The sequence below is a fragment of the Haplochromis burtoni genome, unplaced genomic scaffold (genome assembly GCF_018398535.1).
Source record: "Haplochromis burtoni strain Fernald_Lab_line unplaced genomic scaffold, NCSU_Asbu1 Contig_8, whole genome shotgun sequence".
Taxonomy (NCBI): Eukaryota; Metazoa; Chordata; class Actinopteri; order Cichliformes; family Cichlidae; genus Haplochromis; species Haplochromis burtoni.
Window position 1 is genome coordinate 261909 of NW_024582369.1, and position 25877 is coordinate 287785.

General features: G+C 40.0%; 1 protein-coding gene across 1 annotated transcript in view; it reads right to left on the bottom strand.

The window, feature by feature from the left end:
• Window positions 1-2444: 2444 nt before the first annotated feature.
• The window catches only part of mthfd1l (methylenetetrahydrofolate dehydrogenase (NADP+ dependent) 1 like), a gene marked incomplete in the record, with an annotated part of 45003 nt that continues 21570 nt past the window's right edge, over window positions 2445-25877 (bottom strand). The window contains 8 exon segments of the mRNA XM_014338623.2: window positions 2445-3719; window positions 3905-4017; window positions 13535-13687; window positions 13784-13891; window positions 15167-15344; window positions 15480-15583; window positions 18650-18691; window positions 19114-19253. Coding sequence (XP_014194109.1) covers window positions 3928-4017; window positions 13535-13687; window positions 13784-13891; window positions 15167-15344; window positions 15480-15583; window positions 18650-18691; window positions 19114-19253 — 815 coding nt within the window.

Genomic DNA, 25877 nt, shown 5'->3' on the forward strand with positions numbered 1-25877 from the left:
TATAATAAATGTGCTTTAAAGCAACATACACTGATCTTTATTCTTGCACCAGAATGATAGGAAGAGACAAGTATAGAGAGGGAAAGAGGACAGCTTGTGATCGGTCATACGTGGTGAAGGAAAGTAAATGTATGGCTGCAGAGGAACTGGCTCACTAGTGTTTTTTTGATGACAGAAATAGCAGGATGAACTGTGAAGTGTACAGAGTTACACTCTCTGCTCAGATTCAGACAAATGCTACAAAATTAGTTATACAGCATTTTACAGTCCAAATGGATAATGACCCAAAGCTCACTGCAAAAGCAACCTGAGACTTTCTCACAAAGAAATGAGAAATGGCCACGTCAGTCACTTGATCTTAACCCAAACAGAGTATGCTTTTCAGATATTTAATGCAAAACTGAATGCAGAAGAACCCACAAACAAGTGACGATGAGTGGCAGGGTGATTTGTGTCAGAGTGACGGCAGCAAAATAGTAGTTAGACATGCTGGGCAGAGCTGAAGATGCAGGATGGACAGAATTACAAGTCCATGAGAGAGACAGCTCAGGTTGATCAGTTTGGAGACAAAGTTAGAGAAGAGGATGACAGGGGTAGGGTAAGACTTCTCCTCCTGTTTAAAAAGGTCTCCTGGCTTTACTTTGACATCCACCTTATCTTGGATTATGCATTTTAATCCCACTCCCCATGAGGAAGTGCTTTGGCAACAGTGGGAAGGAAAAACTCCCTTTTAACAGGAAGAAAACTCATTTTGTGTTGCAGAGAGAACAATCTTTCTTGTGCTTCGTCTAAAAACACTAACACAACCTTCATAACACTTGCAACACAACAAACAGTTTCTCTGTTTTTCCAGCTGAATTCGCTCCATGACGTAATCTCTCTGTCTGACATCTCTTTAGATCCTAATTTTTAATCTTGTTTACATTTTGCTGTGATTCATTGTTCTGATGAAGTCTGTGTACAGTTGCTCTGGTTTACAGAACTGGTTTGTAGGTAATTGTAATTGTAGGTTGAGCCAATGTGTCATTTTGTTTGGAATTTTTGAACACACAAATTACAGTCCAAGCATTTAAAGCCAAGTTCACACACGCCTAAACTTAGGGTCCCGACAGCTAAACCAAAACACAAACCCAAGCATGTAGTGCAACAACACAAATTAAGACTTTACACAGAGAAACACTCAGAGATAACAGGATATAACCAGTCAAACAGTAAAACACACAGGACACATTATACAACTATGAAACAATAACAGCAACATGAACTGATAGGGACTGGAGATGATCTGCTACTTACTGGTAATATAAGGGGGACTCATTTAAAGCAACATACACTGATCTTTATGATCACTCACGCTGCTTTATAAATCTTTCATTTTTTCTCCAGTAAAAATAGCTTTGTGTATGGGGACTTCCATCTTTGAATTTTTAAAACCCTTTTGGCTTTGTAACCTGGCTTTGACTAGGATTTATTTGAGACTTCCAGAAAGATTTGATTTAAATGTAAGTATGTCTAGAAGATAAGGCAAAATGTCTGAATCTAATAAACAATGGTAACATCATTGTTCTGATGCAGCCAAAGTGATGTTTAATGTCCCTTAGCAAGGTGCACCTCGATCAGTCCAGTTTTGGTAGCCATCATTAAGCTCCTGGCATAATTCTGCTTGTATATTTGCCCAGTCTTCCTTGCATAATTGGTAGAGTTCATTGATTTGATTACTTAAAAGCTGGGACCACGCCAGGAAATCATAGCCAACAAGTTTGCAGTAGGGTTTAGGTCGGGACTTTGGGAAGATTAATCGGAAACTGGTTAGGATGATCAGAAACAATCATGCACTCAAAAAAATGAATTTGTGTGGCACAAGATTCAAACTTGTAATTTGAACTAAATAATTTCATGTTTCTATGGTGAACGTAATTAAATCATGTAGCATCTGCACGAAATTCAGCAACTTAATTTGTTCTTGTTGAGATGACATGATACAAGTAGTTGTTCAAACAACAAGATTTCATTGTGTTTTCCTAAAGTTTTTCACTTGTGTAGAATGAATTAAAACAAATTTCACTTTACATACTTCAATAAATCACTTCAAGTCATTTAGTATTATGGATGTTTGGGGACCAGGATCATTCAGCTTCAACTATTTGGACCAATTTTCCAGAAACTCTTGGAATTCCTCTCACATGAAACATTCAACAGGACACTGTCCTTGGTACTGAAATTGGAAAATCTATTAAATCTGTCCAGAAGTGCTAAAAGATGAGAGCCTAAACAATTTCTCAGATGGAGTCAAAAACTCAATGTAAACAACTCTAACCGAACAAAACAGGGATCTGTCAGCGCATTACAGTGCAATGCCAAAGTGTACAACTTATCAACACATCTTTAAATCTGTCATCAGATCAAAACAAGAGGGTTCAGTCTCTGTCTCTCCCTCTCTCTCACACACACACACACACACTAAATCTGCTGTTGGGGAGCTACTGTATAAGATTCCCAGTGCCAGATACTGCCGGGTGAACACGCAGAATAACACGCAGACTTTGAAAGTGTGGAATGCCAGCTATGACACATGTGCACACATGCACACTTGGCTTCATGCTGAAAACCCAAACACCTCATAATGACAGATGTTGCACCCTGGGGTGCTGCTGGGGGGTGAGGGGGATCATCTGTTTTCAGACACCGTTCCAAAACGCATGCGAAGAAATGAAAAAAAGCACAGAAAATCTTAAAGGTTTCATCTGTGAAAGGAGGCACGATTGTATCGCGGCATCTCAAAAAGAATCGCGAGACAACAGCAAGAAAAGAGCTCATGTCTGATGCTTGACGTAAAAACAGAAATACACAGTTTTGGAGTGAAGAAAAGGTTTATTATTACTGCTATAAGGCACTTTTGCTCTTTGACAAATGAAATGTTTGACATACAGCAGCTTTCAGGATTGTACCAGATGTTTTCAGAGAGTACTAGCTCTGTTTGTTTTACACTCTATGGAAAAAAAGTGAAAATGAGCTGACTTTATCTTTTCTGAAGGTAACACTTAAAGAAGCTCCAGAATCTGGTTGGTCGCTATTGTCTGAAATACCTCCAAACAACATATATAACATGACAGAAGCACAGATATTCTTGTCAAACCACAAAACAAAATAATTTACTAATACTTGAAGAAAAAACTGCTTAGAAATTATGAACATAATTGACATTTGTAGTGTTTCTCAGTCTATGTAAAGCACCTTTAACATTCAGCACCACTTAACAGATTAGGAAACTCAAAGTCACATGAGGGCGTTTTGTGCGTACACCAGCATCTTAACTGACAAGTTTGCCCACTCACTGCATTTAGGTACAAAACAACAACACTGTATTAAGACATTTGATTTTCTTTCCAGAAAAACAAACAGAAGTTAGACATCCAAGGAAACAACAAAATAAAATCCAAGAAAATGGACTCTTCTATACCCAGAAAAAAGTTGACACAAGTAGAGGATGTATGATATACATATATATGGTTGTAGGGCATGGTCTTTGGCATATGACACACGTGCAAATGCAGCGTAATGCTAGTCTAATGGTCCACTAATCCTCCCTCTTCTTCCATGTTGCTTTGATGCGGATCAGCTGGGAAGAGAAAGAAATTGTTTCCTGCCAGTGGCTCAGGGTTAGATGAGCCTTATGGTGAATGCATGGAGCCCATGCTCCTGAAAACAGAGCAGGGAGCCTGGGAACAAAAAAAACAAAAACAAAGATGTTTGCAGGGCCTCTGAGCCTGGAGACGCAGCAAAGTCCCAGCAGCCAGTCAATATAACGAACTGTACTGTCAATAGCTGCTTGTGAAATATGTAAAGTGAAACAATGGCAGCTTCTTCAGAAGCATTTATATGATACAGATGAGATGATACCCACGAGAATAACGTTGGGGAGCATGCTCAGAAAAGCCCAGTGATCTCCTCCGTGACCGGGTCAAGGTCAATGTCGTAGAAACAGGGTCGTGTGGGCAGGCCAGGCATTGTGCTCATCTGAGGGAAAACACATCAGAGAAGAACTTTAACCCATATTTGAACTATTATAAATCTAATTTTGATCTATTTAATTTTAATTATGTCAATCATTTACTGTAATCATGTATCAAATAAAGAGTTTGATGAGAAGTCACCAAAAAAAATGCATATATGGAAATATCAGACCACAGAATTAAGAGAATAATAACACTGCTAATCAAATGCTAGAGGTGGATTTATAAGCTACTGAATTAATGGATGTACTTAAAATCCTTTTTATGTGACAATCCACGTTTGCTAGAAATCAAAAAGGTGCTCAGATGACATTAAACTCATCAACAAACAATAGAATTTGGAAAGAAAAAAAAGAATATGTCTGGTGTCTACTATTATCCTAATCTAGTCGAATTTCAAGAAAGCTTTTAATGAGTGGACATATCCGAGGAAGCACACGCAGCTGGTACAGATCTTCTCATGAAACTGTCAGTGGCCACAAAAATCAGATAAGAAGGTAAAATTACAATCTATATAATGACCTCACATTAAGGCCGTCACCACAACACAGCTGCTCTACACCAAAACACCATCTGCCAACATTTAGCATCACAACTTGTGTAAATTAGACAGAATAGGGTCATTCCACACAAGCTCGATAACTGTAATCTAGACTTAATTTAACTCAAGGTTAGCGGTGATGAATACGCCCGCAGAAAATGGCAGCTTTGTTTTTACTGTTGTCAAAATATAAACGAAAAGAGGTCCTGCAGGTACGAGACAGTTAATAAGCGCTATGTGAAGTCAGAGAGAATCACAGTTTTGATTTGGGCATTAAGAAGCTCAACTGAGATATATTTTAGAGTTTTAAAAATAGAAAAACATAAACGGAAAAATGTTTAGAGGGCCTTGTAATTATTTTACATTAAAAGGTTTTGATCCATCACATCTGCCAGAAAGACTTCGTGTTTAAGTTTCTGAATGACAATGAGTCAACAGAGGAACCGTCCTGTTAATCCTGATCATTTCTACAGTGCAACGAGAAAGCTTGTGTCAGTTACAGAGCATCACGTGGAAGTACATTGAGACTGACTCTAGAAGAAGAAAAGAAACGTAAGAGGCTGGAAATGCTGCCAAAAGAAATTTGACATTATCATGGTTCACGAGATGATGACATCAAGCTATCTAAGCAACTAATTAAAAGTTATTTAGTCAGGTCTGGGTCTCTGTTACATAGTCGGGGGGGAGAAGGGCATGTTTTGCACAGTTCAATGGATCAAAGACTCCTATGTGACTCATAAACTCCTTTTACTCTCTCAAAACCCAGCCGGTTCATCCCGTCCAGACTCAAAAGTAAATTATCTTGCTCATTAGACAGACAGCGACATTCCTTGCATACCTCCCTTCTTCTGACCCAGGAGCAGTTTTATGGACCCACAAGTGGGAATTAAACAGGAGGAAGTGGGCAGTGAGCTTCCTGTCTGAGGAAATGTGGCTCTGCATACTTGCAGAAGCACAAAACAAGGAGAACGTGCTTTCGCAATCTCACAGAGCGGATAACAATTCCTCAAATATGACTGCTGTGACATGGGCGTGTCCTTTAAAGTCCACCGTCAATGCTTACATCCCAAATGAATCCAACTAAGAGGTCCCAATGCTCCTTCAGTTGCCAAAATGAAACAGAGAGGGACCATTAACAGATAAAATAAGGTCAAAGTTCTTTAAAAATCCAATAACATGATCAGTGTAGCCGTTCTCCAACATATTAATAAAAGTTCTCTGTCCATGCATCCACGAGAAGCAGGATCTACAAGGCTAAGAGGAGTTGGTCAGGTAGTTTGTGGCGTTCCCACTTTTGGTCAGGGAGCAGGTGCTGCCCCAAATGAGGGAGTTGAACTATCTTGAGGGGAGAGTGAAGACTGACAATGGTTTGGTGTGGCGTCCGAAGGACACTGCACCAACGAATTGCGTTTGAGAGAGAGTGAAGCGTAGAAGAAAAGATGTCACTCTACCAATCAATCTACATTTATACCCTCACCTTTGGCCACAAGTTCTGGGTAGTAATGGAAAAAAGAAGATTACAGATAGAAGTGGTGGAAATGCAGCTTCCTTTGAAGGGTGGCCGGGGTCAGCTTTAAAGCTAGGATGAGGATTGGATTGGTTCACCAGTTGAGGTGAATGTTCTGGGAAAGACCCAGGAAAAACTGGAGAAATTACACTGAGGGAACCCCTTGGTGTCCCCTGGATGAGTTGGAGGAGGTGGCTAGGGAGAAGGAAGGCTAGGCTTCTCTAGTTAGACTTTAATCCTGGCAACTGGGCCTTGGATAAGCAGCATAAAACTGATGGATGGACAAAAAACGTACACCACTGCTATGCTACTGAGTTATGGTTAGGCTAATTAAAATACATGATCGTTCTCAATTAAATGACATGTTGGTGGTCTCTTTGCTGCCTGATTTGGATTATTGAAAAAGTTGTACAGGACTTGAATGACAATTAAATATTTTTCAGGGGTGGAGTGCGGGGGGACTTTCACTTTAACTGCAGCATTTACTGCTCCAGTCACTTCATGCCTTTCTGTTTATACCACCTCCTTTGCTTTGCTTCTAGCGCTACCAATATCTAATCTAATAAAGGAAAAGCTCCGCAAAAATCATCATGCGATATCAAAAAAATATTTTTCTGTCTACATTCCTTGCCTACATTCCTCACCAATTTGGATAATAGTTCTGGAAATCCCCCCTCCCCCTAAAAAAAATAATAATAATTTGGGTTATTGTTGGATGTTTTGATTATAACTATGTAGACTGATGAGTAGAGTTAATTGGCTAAAGAAGGAATGTTTCTCTCTGTGAACAAACATAATAGATAACAAATACTTTATTTATCCCAAAAGATTGGAATTATTGTGTTATAGCAGCCAAAACATGAAAATAACTTGTAATAACATTAATATAACATAAAAATATAAAAATGTTAAAATCTAATAGGACACACTAAGAAGCTTAAATCTAAAGGGAATGCAGGTAGTGTGACATATGTGAAACATCTGTCCTTACAATCATAAGAAAACATTTTGAAATACTTAATGATTGGATAAATGTGCACTTTTTTTGCAGCCACAGAACATAGACGGCTTGCACTCACTGATTCAGCCTTTAACTCCTCTGTATAGAGAAGTATTGTAGGGTCAAATGTGAGGCAGCCCTCACATTTGGGTCAAACTGGGTCATGCAGCAGGACAATGATCCCAAGAACAGCAGCAAGTCTACAACAGAAGGGCTGACAAAGAAAAGGTGCTGCAGTGACCAAGACAAAGTCCAGAGCTCAACCTGACTGAAACAATGTGACAGAACCTCAGGAGAGCTGTGCATGACAGATATCTGCAAACCTCAATCAACTGAAGCAATGTTGTAAAGAAGAGTTGGCCAAAATTCTCCACAATGACATGAGAGACTGATCAAATTATACTGAACGGCTGAGCTGAAACAGAGACAGTGTTCACTCACTATGTGTTAATAGACCTCTCTGCATTGAATCATATCTGGTATTAATCTCTGTCTCTCTTCCACAGCATGTCTTTATCCAGTCTTCCTTCTCTCACCCCAACCAGTCGCAGCAGATGGCCAGGCCCCTCCCTGATCCTGGTTCTGCTGGAGGTTTCTTCCTGTTAAAAGGGAGTTTTTCCTTCCCACTGTATGCATTATTGTAGCGTCTACCTTACAATATAAAGCGCTTTGAGGCGACTGTTGTTGTGATTTCGAACTGTATAAAATTTTTTTAATTTAACTGAATTGAATTCGGTAAGTATTCTGCACACACATTTAATTAATATTTTTTATCAGGTATGAAAAACAGAACAAACATTTGTGATGTCAAATATGTACCTTGAGGCATCGATTGCACATCTGATACTGAAATTACCATATTTCCGCACTATGAGGTGCACTTAAAATCCTTTAATTTTCTCAAAAATCGTCAGTTCCCCTTATAATCTGGTGCCCCTTATGTATGAATTCTGGTTGTGCTTACTGACCTCGAACTAATTTTATGTGCTACACGGCGCTCAAACATCTGTCAAAAATGTTTTAGTACGACTTCGTAAGCTACGAAGCCGCACCGCTTGATGGATTTTTGGAGCATTATGGCTACTGTAGTCAGGAGCCTCGCTGAGTAATCTGGGTCCAAAACCCCATCCTCTTCAGGTCCCAAATTCAAACTTACACTGCAGCATCACTGAAAGTTAAACACTGTCAAAATTCTTTCAACTTTGATAAAATGATCAGCATTGCTGCTTTATTTAACATTATTAACATTATTTAACATCCAGGCATCCACGAAAACAGAATTTATTAAATTTAACGGAGTTAGCCGTTAGCAGGAAGTTAGCTCGCTAGTTTCCACCTAAAACATGATATAGCATGTTCTGAGTGAGAGATTTCTGAAAAAATTAAAATGTACAGCTCTGCTATCACTTCCAACGTAAATGAAGACAGAAAACTAAACAGCAGTGACTTTTATAGGGTTACTGAAATTGGACTAGCTGGTATATAATGATGTACTATGTGATTGCTACCGACACCGCTATGTTAGCATAACATAAACACAGTGAAGCTGGAGGATGAACGCTAACTTTTTTCCACTGATAAAAGTTAACGTGAGGGTTCGCATGGCAGGATGCTGTAAACGGACCAAACTTCAGTCAGGAGAACAACTGAGATAATCCATCCACAATATGAGGTTAGTCATATACTGCAACAACATGGGAATAGAGAGAATTCAAAATTAATGAATTAATGTTACAGAAGTGGAGGAAACAAGAAGAATGAGTTGAGCAAATTTTAATTTATCTGTCTGTTTTGTTTCGCTTAATGCGCCTTATAATCCGGTTCGCCTTATGTATGAAAACAGACCCGTTTGTCGACAGTGCGCCTTATAATCCAGCGCCTTGTGGTCCAAAAAATACGGTAGGCTTTAAAAAAACCCTCTAAACTTTATAGAAATGTGTGTGCCTACATTAAATACACTAATTATAAGGCTTATCATTGATGAATCTCACTTTAGCCATGGATCTCTGCATTAACCAGAACAAGAAGCCATGTTTTGGAAAATCGTTTTGTTTCATATTCAAATATTAAATTATTTTTCCTGCCCTAGCTAGCGTGCATGCTCCTCATGTCATAACAATCAGCTGATAAATAATGAACAGAAGCATCCGATTAAGGGCTTCCATTCAGAAAAAACAGACATATGACATGTGGTTAGAAATCGTTACGGGGGAAAACTCTGTCCCTACAACTCTAGACTGCTTTTGTGATGACTTCTGTGTACAAATGCAAATGTTTTCCATTCCTGTAATAGAAAGCAAAGCTGCAAGGAATAAATTCATCCCCTTGTTCTGCAACAAAATCCCAGTTTCACTTTATTTACTTGAATGAAAGACTACAAAATGTCAGCTCACAGGAGGAGGCAAATCAAACCTTATTTAAAAATATCAATTCCGATTCACAAGTAAAAGGTCCTTTCACTTTTCTCGTCCTTGAATGAAATATTGGGCAGCACATTTAAATATAAAAAGGTAATAAAAAGTGTATGAAAACCTTTCAAAGTGATGAAAGCAACAAAAGATGTGCTGTTCTGCCAGTCCTCCTCTCAAGCCTGAGAACAAGTTGGCACTCGCAAAAACACATAACACTCCGTGGCTAAAGTTGGAAAGCCCATTCAGGCAAATAAGTCCCTTCATTATGCCCAAACACAATGTGCCTTTGTTGGGGAAAGCCCTGGAGGAGACAATGTAGCTGGTTTTTTACCCCCCACTGGTTTTGGAGAAGCGTCTCGGTCAACAAGCAGCAGAGTTTGAAAAAGTACTGAGAAGACTATGAAATCTAAAAGACCAAAAAACACTTGTGTCAATTTAAAATTAAATAAGTGAAGTCCATAACAGTAAATCTTTAAAAGTCACACAGATTCTCCACAGTTTATTTGGTTATTGAGTAATAGGGTTTTTATTAAAGCTGTTTTCATTTTAAGATTTATGGTTCATCTGTGTCTGATAGAAATCAATGGATAAAATGTGAAGAACAGATGAGATTTAACAAGTTTTAGATAGGGCTGTGCGATATGACCAAAATCTCATATCCCGATATAAGAATTCTATCGTCCCGATAACGATATAAATCACAAAACTGTAACATTTTCTGTAAATTCTGTGAATCTCGGGCAGCTCGACTTGCGGGAAGTGTTTCCAGCTGCGCATCATGTACCTGGAGTCGAGTGTTTTAACCGATGCATGAAACTATAAGTCTAAGGTTTATTTTTTGACACCTGGCGGCCCTTTTTTTTTTTTTTTTAACTTCTCATCCGTAAATAATCTGCTCTTTCACGTGATTCAGTTTATCTTGAAAAGTCTCAACAGGATCTTGAGCTTTATTGTGAAAGGTTTACGTGGAACATAAACAAGCGGACACGCGATGGTGTTACCATCGTTGTTGCTAACGACAACGCATAAAAACAGGCGCTTGTCCGTCTGTAGTTTGGTTATATTAAATAAAGGAGAAAGAGAGAACTTTAAGAAATTAATATAGCCACTACAGTGACCATCAAAACAATGAAAAAATATTGCTGTAAACAGTTTATTTTGCAACACCATGAAACAAACAGTGTAAAATGAAACGATAAACGTTTTTATATCGTCGTCCGATATATATCGTTATATCGAACAGCCCTAGTTTTAGATCTAGTCTGAACTCTTAACCGTGCACTTTGGACTTCTTACGTTTTTTTACGGACTACGGTGCATCCTGTTTGGGGCTAAAAAACAGTATCACTGATTGTCAATGAATGACAAATCCTGTACAGGTTTTTTGTAAATGTGTGTGCACTTGCAGGTTTTTATTGTTTCATGCCAAACTTTTTAAACTTTTAATCTTTAATTTTGAATCTTCTTCTGTGATGTACTTCAGGCTGCGTGCTTGCATAGATAAATAAAGCCAAGCTTGTAAATTGTCCTTCGTTTTGCCAAAGGTGTTCCATTGTTTGTGAACCTTTGTACATTTACTGCTTATTTGTGGTGTGTATGGTGTATTCATTCTAATGCTACATGTATACTACCATAGACGCATCTGTTCATGTATGTTTGCTGCCTTGATGATGAAGAACTGATTAATGCGTTTAATGACGCTGTGCAACTTGATCAATCTCTGCCTCGTGTCTAATCTAACTTTAGTAAAGCTGCAGTTGAGGCACAGGTCAATTACCAGATAAATACATTTACTGGACCTGTTGGCCGGCAGGTCATTAAGATAACAGAGTTATCCAAAATTAATGAAAACTGAAACAGACAGCTGTTTTTTGCCATCACTGGACAAGAAAATCCATAATAATCTTTCAGCACAAGTTAAGTGGTCTGAGAGGGAATCCTGTGCCATTACTGGGCTTTTTAAAATAGAAACTCTACACTAAGATTGGAGCCAATCACAGGTTTTCTCAGGTGAGTTCAGTTAAGTTCTACGAAGTAGCAAGAAGAGCAAAAAATTCCAGATCGGAAGTAAGATGGTGTGGTGTGATTAAACAGAAGACTTTAACCTGGGAAAACAGGGTTCGATTCACAGGTGCAGCATGTATGAAGCACGTGTAGTAGGGATGTGGGCGACAAGTCAGCTGAATGCTAGATGCTGCAATTCCACCGTCCACTATCCAAGAATCCAGCCTGGACAGAAGGCTGCCCCCACCCCGAATGTTTAAGCCTGACTGTGGTCAGTTCTGGATGTTCTCCATCTTTTAAAGTAGTCTGGTCTTTTCTTCTTCCTGTTTAAACAACTAGTAAATTAGTCACCAGGAACATCCTAGTGTGTATCTAAGAAGCTGCTTTCGGTTGATACCTTATTCACATGGGGTTGCCGCAGCAAGAGGCTCCAGGTATTTGAGTTGGCAGATATTTTCTTTAAATGCCAGATGCCTTTGCTGACCAAACCTTAATAGGATTTGTGGCTCCTTCCAGCATCGACCTGGGGATCTTTTGCTTGTTAGGTGAATGCATAGACCACTACAACTACTGCTTATGGGTGGGGCTTAGAAGAGAAAGGGGGGCACTGCAGGAGATCGACTCGTATTGCATGCTGCAGCTTTAGGGCTAACTGCTATATCTGTTGCCTTTCTTAGAATTGATAAGAAATCTTTAATCATCAACCATCTTTAAAGTTTAACCAGAGAATATTCAGCCAAGGAGGGCGTTTCTATAAACCTGACTGGTTTAGGGTGTAATGATTCAGTGAAAGCAATTCTAACGGGATATGAATTCCAAAGACATCTATTGTTCCGCTTGCAACTCCTCCCATACATATCTGGAGAATCACATCAGTGCCTTCCTGACTCTTCACCCTGCAGACCCCTAACCTACCCATCGATCTAAAACCCCGCCATCCTCCTTCTTATTATCTTGACTGAGAGCTTTTCACCTCTTTCTGTGAAGGGAGAATTGAGTTCTTAGCTGTAATCAGAGCTAAGGCATCGGAAGTCCCCTGACAGTTCTATCGAAGAAATTATCTCATGGAGGTTTCTTGACTTTTTTCTTAGTAAAGCCATTTTAAACAAAATAGCACAATTTTAACTGTGCCAGAGCAACAGGTGCTAACATGAAAATCATGCAGCGATTAGAAATGGTGTAATCTTTAAACTATTAAAAGTTTCAGTCTTGGGTCAGTGTGTCAAGCAGAAGCTAAGCCAACGAGTTCAGAGGACAAACAAAGAACTTCCTTTGGGTTAGAAGTCATAGTTCAAGAGATGTCAGTGTGCCAGTGGCTCCATAGGCAGCAGCACATCAAAGGCAGGTTGTGGAAAGTGGAGAGATGCCACAACCCTACAAGATGCCTTTCCAAGCATGGCCAGCGTCTCACACCTCTGGCCCAGCCTTTCAAAGCCAGGCCCTGAGGGCACACTGGTGAAACAGCGGGAGCCAAAGCACTCAGGAAGCCGCTTCCTTCCTGCCTGCCCAGCCCATCATCAAGCAAAAGGCTCCAGCCAGCCTTGTTTGCTCTAAGTAGGACTACATGGCTCAGGGAAAGCAACAGAGAGGACCAAAATCACACACACTCTCCGGGAACGAACTCGAGGGAGGAAGGAATTAACATTGACAGATGAATTAGCACATTCAAGGAACAATAATCCTACACACCCACCGAACCCTTGAAGATCAGAATGAGCTTCAAGGGTTGGAGAATGGAGATATTAAGCTTTGGCAAGGTTAAGGAACGGTGTCATGTTAACAAAATTAAATTGAACATTCTTCAAGAAAGAAGCAGCTGCACAGGCAAACGTGTAGGCACGAGAAACAAGAAAACACTTGTGGTGTGATTTCTGTGCAGACGTCTGCTTTACAGCCTACATAAAGCTGGTCCAAGTTTTCTCTGTAAATAACACCAAATGCACTTTCTTATCACCTCTGTGCAGTATTGTGAAGCCAATCACTTTCAAAAAGCTCTGTGACTTCGCGCTATGAGGCATGGACCAAGACGTCAACGTTAACCTGCTGCAGACCACGTACCGTTCCCACTAATGGGTAGATGAAGCCAGCTCCGATGCTGGCACGGACATCTCTGATTGGCAAAACAAATCCAGTGGGTGCCCCCTTCTTGTCGGGCATGTGGGACAGGGACAGATGGGTCTTGGCCATGCAGATGGGCAATGAACCATAACCCTGGTAAAAGGCAAAACAGAAATAGTCATTGTGTGACCTTGTCACAGAGGAAAGAGAAATGAGATGAGTCAGTTACTGCAGCGGCAGTGAGCTCACTTGTTGATGGTAATAATCTGTCTTGGTCTTGGCCTCTGGAGACAGCTCGATGTCATCGGCCCCGTACACTCTCTGGGCTATTGTTCTGATCTTCTCCACGATCGACATCTATCGGAAGGACAGCGCATCAAACGCAGGTGAACACACAACAGCTCTACACTCAAAGGGAAGTGAGGAAATTAGATTTGGTGAAGTGAACACATATCAGCGTGACATCAGAATCAAACACAGTTCAGCAAAATGAATTAAATATTTAAACTTTGAGCTCTTATCAGACATGTGATAGCTAAGAAAGCTGCCTTTATTCCTCTGTTAAAGTGACTTTATTCGGATTTTCTGCCCATTTGACTGAAGCCAAGTACACAATGTCATTTGCTTTTAGATCTTGATCAAGCCTGTCTCCATTTCAGGGGTATTTAGACAACAATCAATGATGGACTCATGTATTTGCAATTCTACTTTCTTTTAATGTGACAAAAGACTTCTGACAAACTGAAAGGGATGCACAAATATTACTTCTGACCTGGAAGACTGATGGCCTAATTTCTAATGCAAAACTGCCCGAGGTGTGGTTTGTAAACAAAGCCGACACATTCAGGTGTCATTAGATTAAAAAAAGAACGTTATATCTGATTTTCACTTGACACTACAAACCTTTGTTTTTCCTTTTTGGTCAAAAACATGTAATAACAGCGGATTTGAGCACTATGGCATCAACAGCTTATTAATGAGAAACATATAAAAACCATTTATAAACACATCTTTGACTTCTTTCTTCATCTCCTAAACTGCAGCTTGTCGCAGAATATCTCGTCACTAATATATTCAGAATTTCAGCATCTTCGCTATGAGACACCATCACCTGCCAGGTGTATCGAGGTGCAGTTCTTCTGTATCATCCATCCGAGCTGCTAACTTGGAACTTTAGCAGGTATGGGATATTCTCACACTACCTTCTCTTCTGGCAAACATCCAAGCCTGAGGTTTTCTGTCTGACCTTCCCTCTAACTCGTATAGCAAATGGAATAATCAAAAGATTGAACACCTTATTATACAGCAGTTAAGGTTTGATTTATTAATTTAATATCCAATAAATCCTGTTGTTGAGAGCGCTTGCATGCAGGCACATGCTTACTGCTAATGGAGCCATGCACAAAGACACAAACAGCATAACAAGGTCAGTTAATTTAAGTCACAACCTCCTAGACTCGCTAACTCAAACCAGCTGATGTTTTTTTACTTCAACCTACTCTAGCTCCCAAAATCAACATAATTTACTAATTATCCAACACTGAAACAGTAGGAACAGGGATACCGCCTATTGTAGAGCAATAACTAAATAAAATAACTAAATAAAATTTCCACTACATTATCTGCACTCACCTCTGTGTTGTAGAGAAACTGGTAGTCGCTGGGTTTGCTGGCAGCCTCCTTCACAGCCTGGGCGAGCTCCGAGCAGCCTCTTCCACCCTGCGCCCAGTGGTTGCACGGCAAAGCGTCGGATGCGCCACACTCTTTCGCTATCTGACATACAAGGTCGATCTCTGCCTGGGTGTCTGTCCTAAAAGATCCGAGGAAAAAAGCACCATTAGCAGCGCGAAGCTGGCGTTTATATAAAATACAAATTAATCACAATTAGTAGCTTTACTTGCAGTTAGCTATTTTTAAAAAAATATAGCTGTAATATACAACTTACTTGAAGACATTAACAGCAACCACGACTGGTACCCCAAACAGATGTGCAATCTGGATCTGCTTCCTGAGATTGCTACGGCAGCCGCCAGCAACCAGGCTCAGGTTCTAGAGGTGGAAGAGAAAGAGGAAAGAGAGCAGAGGTAACAAACTGTTATTAAAAAACAAAACACATCTAACCCATAAAATGTGCCACAACTTGAACCAAAACATATTATAAATGTAATAGACGAGCTACACGTCCTGTAGCTTCATAACATCTGCGCTGCACAGTTTCTTACAAGGTGGATGTGTTCATTTGGCTTCTTTAACAGAATAAACAATACACAGGGCTGTGTTATATTATCCCGCCCACGATTACACCGGTATATTATGCAATATAAAAATGTCACATTGTGTCACATCTTTTCTACACGAGTTTAAGTTCAGGGGATGCCCAAGAGCTGCACATCAGTTACTTTAACATTCCCCAACAACCTGCAAATTATGCAAGAAAACGGTTCCTGTTAAAGGTGAAATCACGGCGTGAGGGAGGAGATACTATCATCTGTGACCTAAATGTAAGCAAAATACTCCACCAAGCATCGTTGGAGCACTTCCAAGTTGCACTCCATGAGGGGGGAAGATGGTAGATGGAATTTATTGATTCAGCTACATGGTGGAAAACCAGAGCTTTCAGCAGGTGGTTAAAAACCTGTTACACTTATATCGTGATAGAATTTCAAGGCCATATCCCTCACTCCGAGTATTATATAAGTCAGAAATAAGTACTTAAATGGTTTGCAGAAATCTTACATGCTAATTGTGTCCTGTGGATCTTTGTTCTATAAAAACACTCAGCCCCCGCCAAAAAGAAATTCCTGTCTTACTTAATACTGAAATTATTCTGTGTCATAATAAAAATACAAAAAAACCCTAAAAGATAACAAATGAGATGGAGAAAGTTTTCCTGCATCTTCAGCTCACCAGTGGAAAAAATGCTAAAGATTCTTGTGTAACTGATAAGCAGTTTACAGAGATATGATTTAAAGGGCATGACAGGAAATCTGTGATTCTAGTGGGAGTTTCATTTAAATACATTAATGTCCTATTCACCATTTTGTATAAGTTGTTCAGGCTGATATAAAATGTCTCGTTACTAACACTTGTGTGCTTTGCATGTGATTGCATCATTATACTTGATCCGGTGATGTGTGCAGCAATTCAATAGCTCATATTGAACCGCATGCTACTACGTGCACACTGTAGTAGCTTCACGATAAGCTCCTATGCGACCAAAGTAATCTAATCTAGCACTATTTGTGTGTAGCCACAGGCTAAGAAGAGTAAGGCCATACAGGTCCCATAAATTCATTTCCTGAGCTCTGCTTTCCTCAGTACTTCTGGTTCTTATTACAGGCTTTACAGTTAACCTTAATTAACTGCTTCATTATTTACTCAGCTGAACCTGCCTGAGAGACCTCTGATTTTGGCCAGATACAGCCGCACATGCACGCACACACGCACACACACACACACGCACACACACACACGCACACACACACACACACACACACACGCACACACACCAAAAGAATCCCGACTCCACTTTTGCTTAAGTCTACATAGTAGAAACCAACGGCAAATGTTCTCTTAATACATCAAATGCTTCTAATCACGGTTGTTGGCAGCAGATTTATGCAGGTAGATGGAGATTTAAATGTCAGTGGGAATGCAGCTGAAAATAAATTTCCCCCAGGGATTAATAAAGTATTCTGATTCTGATTCTGAAAGCTTGAGGTGGACTGGTTCAGTACAATCTCCAAGACCCTTTATTGCATCACATAAACATCTTATAAATGCTGTCAAATGACGTCTCCCTTCCATGATTTTTCTGGTTAATATTACACATGTTTGACACAGAGGAGAGACCAAGTATACATTAATACAAAGATGATGCACTGCTCTGTAAGTAGCCCTAATGTGTACAGTAAGCCCATTAGGAGCCAGGTCACAAAACAGCTGCATGAAGAGGAAGTGGGATCACCACCCACGGTCATGCTTCACTGCCATGGTAGTTTACTCAAAACACAGCACCAAGCACATCACCAAATAGAGTTATGTTAATGAGTGTAAATAGCCTTAATTCTCCTGAAAACATCCTGAACTTTCAGACTAAATACAATAAGGACAGATACAGATAACTATTTTATCCTAATTACAAGTGATGCCACGGGCCAATAATTACCTCCCATCCCCCATTATTTTACCACTCTGCCTTTTTCTTTAACTCTCTTGTAACTCAATGCATTTAGGCATGTAGATGTGGTCAAGACGAGCTGCTGGCAGCATTAGAATGGGAAAGAAAGGTACTTTAAGTGACTTTGGATGTGGGTGCATGTTTGAGTATTTCAGAAACTGCTAATCTACTGGGACTTTTCCCACACAACCATCTCCAGGATTTGCTGGTTGGGAAAAAGAGAAAATATCCAGTAGGCAGCAATTCTCTGGGTGAAAATATCTTATTGATATCAGAGGTCAGAGGAGAATGGCCAGACTGCTTCGAACTAATGGGAAAGTAATATAAACTCAAATTACCACTCGTTATAATTAAAGAACGCAGAAAAATGCACAACATGTTGAAACATTGAAGCAGATGAGTTAAAGCAGCAGAAAATTACACTGGTTGCCACTCGTGCCAGCTAAGAACAGGAAAAGTAAGCTAAAATTGCACAGGGTCACCAAAATCGAACGACAGAAAGTTGGAAAAAAGCCTTGTCTGGTCTTGTCTGAGCCTCGAATTTTGCTGCCACATTCAGACTGCTGCGTCAGGATTTGGTGGGCACAACATAAAAGCATGGATCCCTCGTGCCTTGTGTCAAATGTTTAGGCTGGTGGTGATATATTTTCTTGGCAGAATTCGGACCTCTTATTGCCGACCATGCCTATCTCTTTAAGACTACAGTGTACCCATCTTCTCGTGGCTGCTTCCAGCAGGATAACGCATGATCGTGTCAACATGGACCAAAACCTCTGAGGAATATTTCCAGTAATTGTTAAATCTGTGCCACAAAGAATTAAGGCGGTTCTGAAGGCAAACGGGTTCCAACCCAGTACTAGCAAAGCATATACCTAACAAAGTGTTTGGTGAGTGTATATTTATGTTTGCTCATGCATATTTTTCATGGTTCCTACCTCATCGGTATACTCTCGGGGAAGCGGTGCACCTGCAGATACCTAAAACCGTACAAACAGACCAACAAATTAGACACTTCAGCATCACAGGTTTTGTCCATATGGGAGATAAACAAGAAATCAACCCTTCTAATTCTTAATATTTTCACTAGCAAGTCTATAAACACAGTTATTAATTTGGAAGATTAATTTCAGCAAACAGGATGAAGACTAATGAATACCAAGAAACTGAGATAACCCTATGAGATAGTCAGCTCATTAAATTCAATTGAGTTACAGCTCAGCACAGGATCGCAGGGCCTTTCATGACCATTAAGAGCATTTTACTATTGGAGTTTGTCAATCACAAGCTGCGCTAGATTTTCAGAGACATTTAAGTGAGTGGTTCTTTAATTCATCCACACCAGAGAAGAATTTATGGCTAGGCTATACTGTGTTATTACAACAGCGCTGTGTTGACCTACATTTGGGCCGCCGCCGTGCATCTTTAGCGCTCGAACGGTTGCGACCAGCACCACCACACTGGGCCTCAAACCTGAGGCTCGACATTTGATGTTGAAGAATTTCTCCATCCCAATGTCAGCTCCGAAACCTGCCTCGGTCACTGTGAGGAAACAGGCACAAAACGCATAAACATGTCTACCAGTGAATTATTGAATTACATATTAAAATTTATGGTCAGCAAATAAAGAATGTGAGCAGACTGCGATTCAGCCGTGTTAGAAGCTGGAGCAGCGGCGCTGGACACAGGCATTAAAGTATCATCTTGCTTGAAATAACTCATCTTCCACCTTCAAGCCATGTTTGACCCAATTTGACCTCACAGCACCACATGTGAGCTCGATTACACGCCTGGAAGAGACATGGGAAGGGTTTCTGAACAGTAGTACTGAGTAATGGGTACATTGTAGGGGCTCTGAAAAAGACAGAGGGCCTCTGATACAGACAGCTCTACGCACAGGCCTCTTGAACAGGCTCCAAACAAAGCAAATACCCCACCTGAAATGGCAGCCTTTGTCAAGATAAGGTTTCCTGCTACATGCTGGCTAGTTTTACACATTTTACAGTAAAACTAAAGTTTATTTCCCATCAAAAGTGTTTAGGCAGGTTTTAATCACCTTGGGCTGTTTGTTTAGTCTGCTCAGATGCCATTATTCTTCCCTTTCGGTACTTGAAAGGGAAGAATTCACTGCAAGCTTCCAAGTCTGTTTCCTTGTGATCTCTGAAGCTTTTGGTTTGTGCTAAAGATGGGTCATGATGAATCATCACAGTTTGCAGGATAGACTGCACAATGCGCTGAAAGTCGACTACATTATTACTGCAAATATTTTAGCTTTTATTCAAGAGGACAGTGCAGTGTGTGTGCAGGAAGAAAGGGAGAAAGTGAGGGAGGAATGACATGCAAGAGATGATTTAGAGTGGCCTTCAGTCACCAGGCTCGACCAGGTGAGCTATAGTGGCATTGCCCCAACACTTTTACTGGTACTAGTAAAGACTAACGGCTTTGCTGTTTGGTTAAATGCTTTGCCTTTGTTCCAACACATATTTTACGAGAAATCTTCCAGTAAAACATTTAATCTAAATCTAAAATCCAAACAGAATAAATGCACCGTATCGTGCATGGAGTCCAGTTTGTAGTTTAACGCTTCAGGAACTCTTTGTGACCACGAGAAGAGAGATTAAGCCTTCAAATGCAGCATGATTTTCTGTCAGTCAAATTAATAAAGTTTGTTTTGAATGTCTCCCACGGGTCCCGATAATATAGAGGACTTTGTCAATGTGACATAATGTTAACAAGTTGTGGTCCATTAGTAGCAGCTGGCCCTCGCAATATTAGTGTAAAATGTTTTTTTTTCTTTAAAAGGAACCAGTCTAAACCAGCTGATCTCAGAAAACATTTATCAAAGTAGTGATAATTTAAGTATTATTAAAGGATAAAAAAAAAAACATGTCAGTGATTAAAGCAAGGAAAAACTCTAATTAAGCCCAAAAGTAAATTTTTACAAATTTAAGACTGATGAAAATCACAAAACACAGAAAACTCAGTCAGAAAACCCCCACAGAATTTAGCTGAAATATAATCTTTAAATGGTACTGGAATCTACAAGGAGTACTGTCCCATGACAACCAAATATTACTAAGGAACAAAGACCAAGGCGCAGATTTGTTTTAACAGCCAAGGGTAATTATCCATATTACAGTTTTGTTATTCTAATAAAAAAAACAACTAACTTTTGTAATTGCCGAACCAACTGGGTGGGCAGGTCAGGACATTATTGACTAAAAACAATCACAGGGTTTAAGAGCCAAAAAAGGGATTGTTGTGAGAGAAAAGGTCACCAGATGACCAAATATAGGGCAAATCGCTCACTATGGGTATTCACGAAAAATAACATTAACAGGAGGAGTTTGCTGTTATTTTCCCATTTTTGGGGGAGGTTTTTTGGAGTTAACATTTTTTTAATTAATTTATTTTTTTTAAAGAACCAATACACAACCCATAAACTTAAATCATCTACAGACCCCGCTTCCCCTCTTGCTCAAACTGACCCATCCTGGATAACCTCTTTCTTCCAGTGGTGTAACATCTGTGCTCGTCAACTGCTAACCTTATTGACAGTTAATTTGATTAAAACTATTAAAAAAAAAAAAAAAAAAAAAAAAACCCAAATGGGACTCAGATGGGAAAAACAAATAAAATGTTTGTGTCATTCTGATCAGTTTTACGTCTCATAAAAGTTTTTGTGCGTAGGACCCTGTGCGCAGACTTGAGCTCCACAGAGACGGGCTTTGACCAGTTCCACTTCTGAACGTAGACAGTAATGACGAAGAGATGGGTTTACAAATTGAAAAGGGAACAAGGGGAGGGGGGCTTGGATCTATTTCCACTTGGAGGGAAGCGTCACTGCAAATCAAATCTGAGCGGTCTCCTTCATTCTAAGATAAATCATTCCCATCCTGATGAGAGCTGTCTCCGCCAAGAGGAGTCACTGAAGTGAAGTGAATCATAAGCTATGACCTTCAACGCCTCTTTCCATCGCCGTTATTAAAAAACTAAATGATGGAATAACTTTTGGAAGATTTGAACTTTTGGAAGGCTTTTATAATTACATAAAAAAATAAATCAGGCTTTTGTACATTCTACATTTATTACATGTAATGTCTAATATGTCAAGTCGTTTTCTTGGTTCAACTTTGAAGACTTAAAGTTTATGACAGCAAAATAATGAATCCTCACTAAATTTTATGAGCTAAACTGTGTTTAATCCAAAAAGAAATTTGCTGAAAACATTTATTCAATTTCTCTCTTAAATCCACGTCTTTTGTTGCAGTTGAAGGTGACATTTGATGAATAATAATAATAAATAATAATAATAATGGATTGGATTTATATAGCGCTTTTCAAGGCACCCAAAGCGCTTTACAATACCACTATTCATTCACTCTCACATTCACACACTGGTGGAGGAAGCTACAGTTGTAGCCACAGCTGCCCTGGGGCAGACTGACAGAAGCGAGGCTGCCATATCGCGCCATCGGCCCCTCTGGCCAACACCAGTAGGCAAGTAGGGTAAAGTGTCTTGCCCAAGGACACAACGACCAGGACAGAGAGCCCAGGGATCGAACCGGCGACCTTCCGGTTACAGATGCGATTCCCAACCCCCTGAGCCACGGTCAATCTCTCTGAGGCTTTAGAGAAAAAACAAGTGTTTGCGAGAAGAAGTGCATCACTCTGCTTTGTTTGTCTTCGTTTAATGCTAGTCACGGTGTGATTTATTTCACGAGACGCGAGCGTAAATTTACTTCAAGGAGGGAAGGCGAGAGGAGGAGAGAAAGAAGATAGAAATACGTGAGAAATGAAATTAAATCAGAAAGTTGAGAAAGTCTTTTGGAGAGCAGAAGAACTAAGTCTAACAGGACTTAGTTTCTTGGAATATCAACAACAACATTTAGCAGAAACTGTGACTTGGGGGGCCTTGGCTGCATCGCCTGCATCTTGAAAAGTCTATCTGCTCAAAGAGGAAAAAAAATAAAGTCTGCGGGAGGACTGCAAAAATGTAACTCGGCTTTCTTTTGGCCAAATAGCGCTCAGTGCAATGTTTCTCATTAGCACCACACTAGAGCTTTGGCTCTGAATACAAAAACAGCTTGCCAACAAAAATCTGATTCTTAGGTACAGTATTTGTGGATTTCCAGAAACTTTATGACAAAAAGCGAGCACAAGAGTACTCACACGACACAACGCAGCATATTGAGAGGTGAAAGAAAAAAAACAGAAAAGACAGTTTCCCCTCGATGGCATTGCATCAAGCGGGAAAGTGAACCCGGAGGATGTCCTAAGGAAACACTTGCAAGCTTCCTGTTCTGTATGACAACCCTGAACTGCCCAGAGACCGAGAGGGAAGGAAGAGGTCGATGATGTTGTGAGCAGAGTCAGAGAGAAAGAGAGAGAAAGATCGGGATGGTGGAACTAGATGTCAAAGCATTGGTATCAGCACAGCTGCCAATAAAAACACAAACACTGCAGAGCAGGCTGCACGACCATCTATGTGCTGTTAGTTTTCCACAATAAGAGACTTAAAAGTAAAAAGTACTACTACTTTAATCAAATGTCAGAACACATGCCTGTCATTATTTGCCTTAAGGCTCTTTAATTTAACTTCTTTAATTTTTGTGTAATGAACAAACAAACTGAGAAAAGCTAAATCAGCTAATCCTATAACATTTCTAACTAAATGTTCAAGCGATCATAAAGAAATGTGATTTATCTCTCATCCATCTGCATTTGCTCAAAAGGTGGTGTACACCCTGGACTATTGGCCAGTGGTCTATTTGCTGGGTGACAACCATTCATGCTCACATTACCTCCTAGAGCAGCGGTCCCCAAGCCCCGGGCCACGGAACGGACTGGTTGTGAGAGTTGAGGCTCAGGTGTGAAATTTATGATTTTCAGGGTTTTTAAAATCGGTTTTTATCGTTAACTCTGTTTGCCTGGGCCTTTTCCCGTGTGTTACGAATAAATCTTCCTTTTTTTTGGTACTGGTTTTATTTTGTTGTATTTTTCCGCAACACCTTAAACGCCGGTCCGTGAAAATATTGTCGGAGATAAACCAGCATACATAAACCAAAAGGTTCGGGACCGCTGTCCTAGAGCCAATTTAGAATCAAATTCTATAATGTAACCGAGTTTTCTTTTAAATTTAATTCACATAATTGTTCAAACATAATTTTCAAGCAACTGTTTGTCTATGTAGGTGATAAAAAAAAACACTCCAACATGACTGCAAAACTTTTTTTTTCACGTTTTCTAATGTGATCTTTTAAACCTTATAATAAATAAGTGTCGCGGGGTTATCTGCGTTCAGGACTCCAGACGGTTAATGGTACAAGAGACGCACACATCTGTCATGTGGAATTCATCTCCCGACAGCCGCCCCTCCCCGCAAAAGCAGCATTTCTTCATGTTAAGTCCAGATTCCAGAGTGACTTGAAAAACACCACAATAATATTAAGAATGATGAAGCAGGGCTATGAGTGAGCATTAGTGCCGGACCCCCCCGGAGTTCACAAAGAGTTCATGGCACAACAACAACTTTCACTCACCAAAGAGGGTCCCAGCAATTAACGAAACTTGGGCGTGTTTACTGTACATGAGTGCCAGACGTAGTTTCTTCACTCTAATTGACCTTTAAAAAAAACTTTAGCCTAATTTTTTGCAGTTTTGGTCATTAGTCATAATAATAGCAATAATAGTAATAATAATTTTTCAGAGCCTAAATATTTAACAGGCTCCTGCAAACATTTCAAAATATGTGTACTGTCTATCTCTCTTGTTAAACCATTACAGTAACACAAATACTAACAGGTAGTTGGCTCCTCTATTTCTGACAAAACTCTCTTTTATACAAGGCAATGTGATTTCCTACAAGGGTAGGGAATTCTACCTTTAATACAGTGAGTGTATATTGCTTTTAGACACCTTAGTCTGCATTTACAGCATCAGGATGATGTGCGGTGACACAATGAAGGAAAACTTCATGTGTTGGCTCGCAGATGTCTTTTTTTCAATAGGTTTGGAGTTTCAAGGTGAAAAGGAATAAGACATCAGGATGATGCCAAATCCTATATTCCTTCTGTTTTCATCTTTGACCTACCATACCGTGTTATTTAAACAATTTTCTGAGAAATATGGAATTATCAACATCATCACAGTTTTACCACCTATCTGATCATCTGAAAACGGGTTTACTCTCCTGCTGGACTTCACTGCACAAGATTGCACAAAGAAATGACTTGCTGTACCACATTACATCTGTAAAAATGTTCTTGTTTTTTCAGTGTTCCTGTTTGTTTGTAGATGGGACGAACGAGAGGAGGGCACACGTGTCCCAGCTGCCAGGTGGGGGGTTCCCAGCATACCTGAGAGTCAGGTAACGAATATGCGGAAAGGGAAGGGAGACAGGGAACAAGACATACAGATGGTAACTAAGTGAGATGGAGAGAGGTGGAGGCTTAAAACAAATACAAGTCTCCCTGCTTTTATGCTCAGTGTTGTGAAATCCAGCTTTCTGCCCTCACATTTGTCCGACTCACAGATGATAGCTTGGACAAACGCTGGTTTTGCCCAAGCAGTCAACCTTTTTTTTTCCTTTTATACCTGTTATAGCTTTGATGGCTAAAGTATCTGTCGCCTAAACGTGAACGTACGCCTTAAGGAGATCTGCGTGTACGCCAAATGCACCTGGCAAAAACCACAGACACACACATGCATTCCAGACATATTCCTGCAGCCAAAGTAAATGAAGACAGGGAGAGAGCAGTGGGACAGATAGGCCGATAAAAATGGAAATGCTGCAGTGTGCTTTGACGTTGAAGGGATTAGTGTGGTTTACTCTAAAGCATTCCAAGGGCTCTTAAGATTATCAACTTGCTTCCTTCCTCTGCGCTGATATTTTTTCTTTCGACTAGCTTCTTAGAAAGTTATGGAGGAACAGCACCAGAGCAGAATACTAGTCCACCAGAGGCAGGCAGAACAGATCCAGAACCAGGCTGATAATGAGTTCATGCTAAAGCCTTCAGCGGCAGGGGATCACGCTGAAGTTCATGGCTGGAATAAATTATAAGTTATAAATTTGTTTGTTCTACTAACGAAGCTTAAGCCTTCAGTTCAAACACATCTGGGACTCCTAGATCCGACAGCTGAGATCTTCTTGTCTGTCATCCCCAA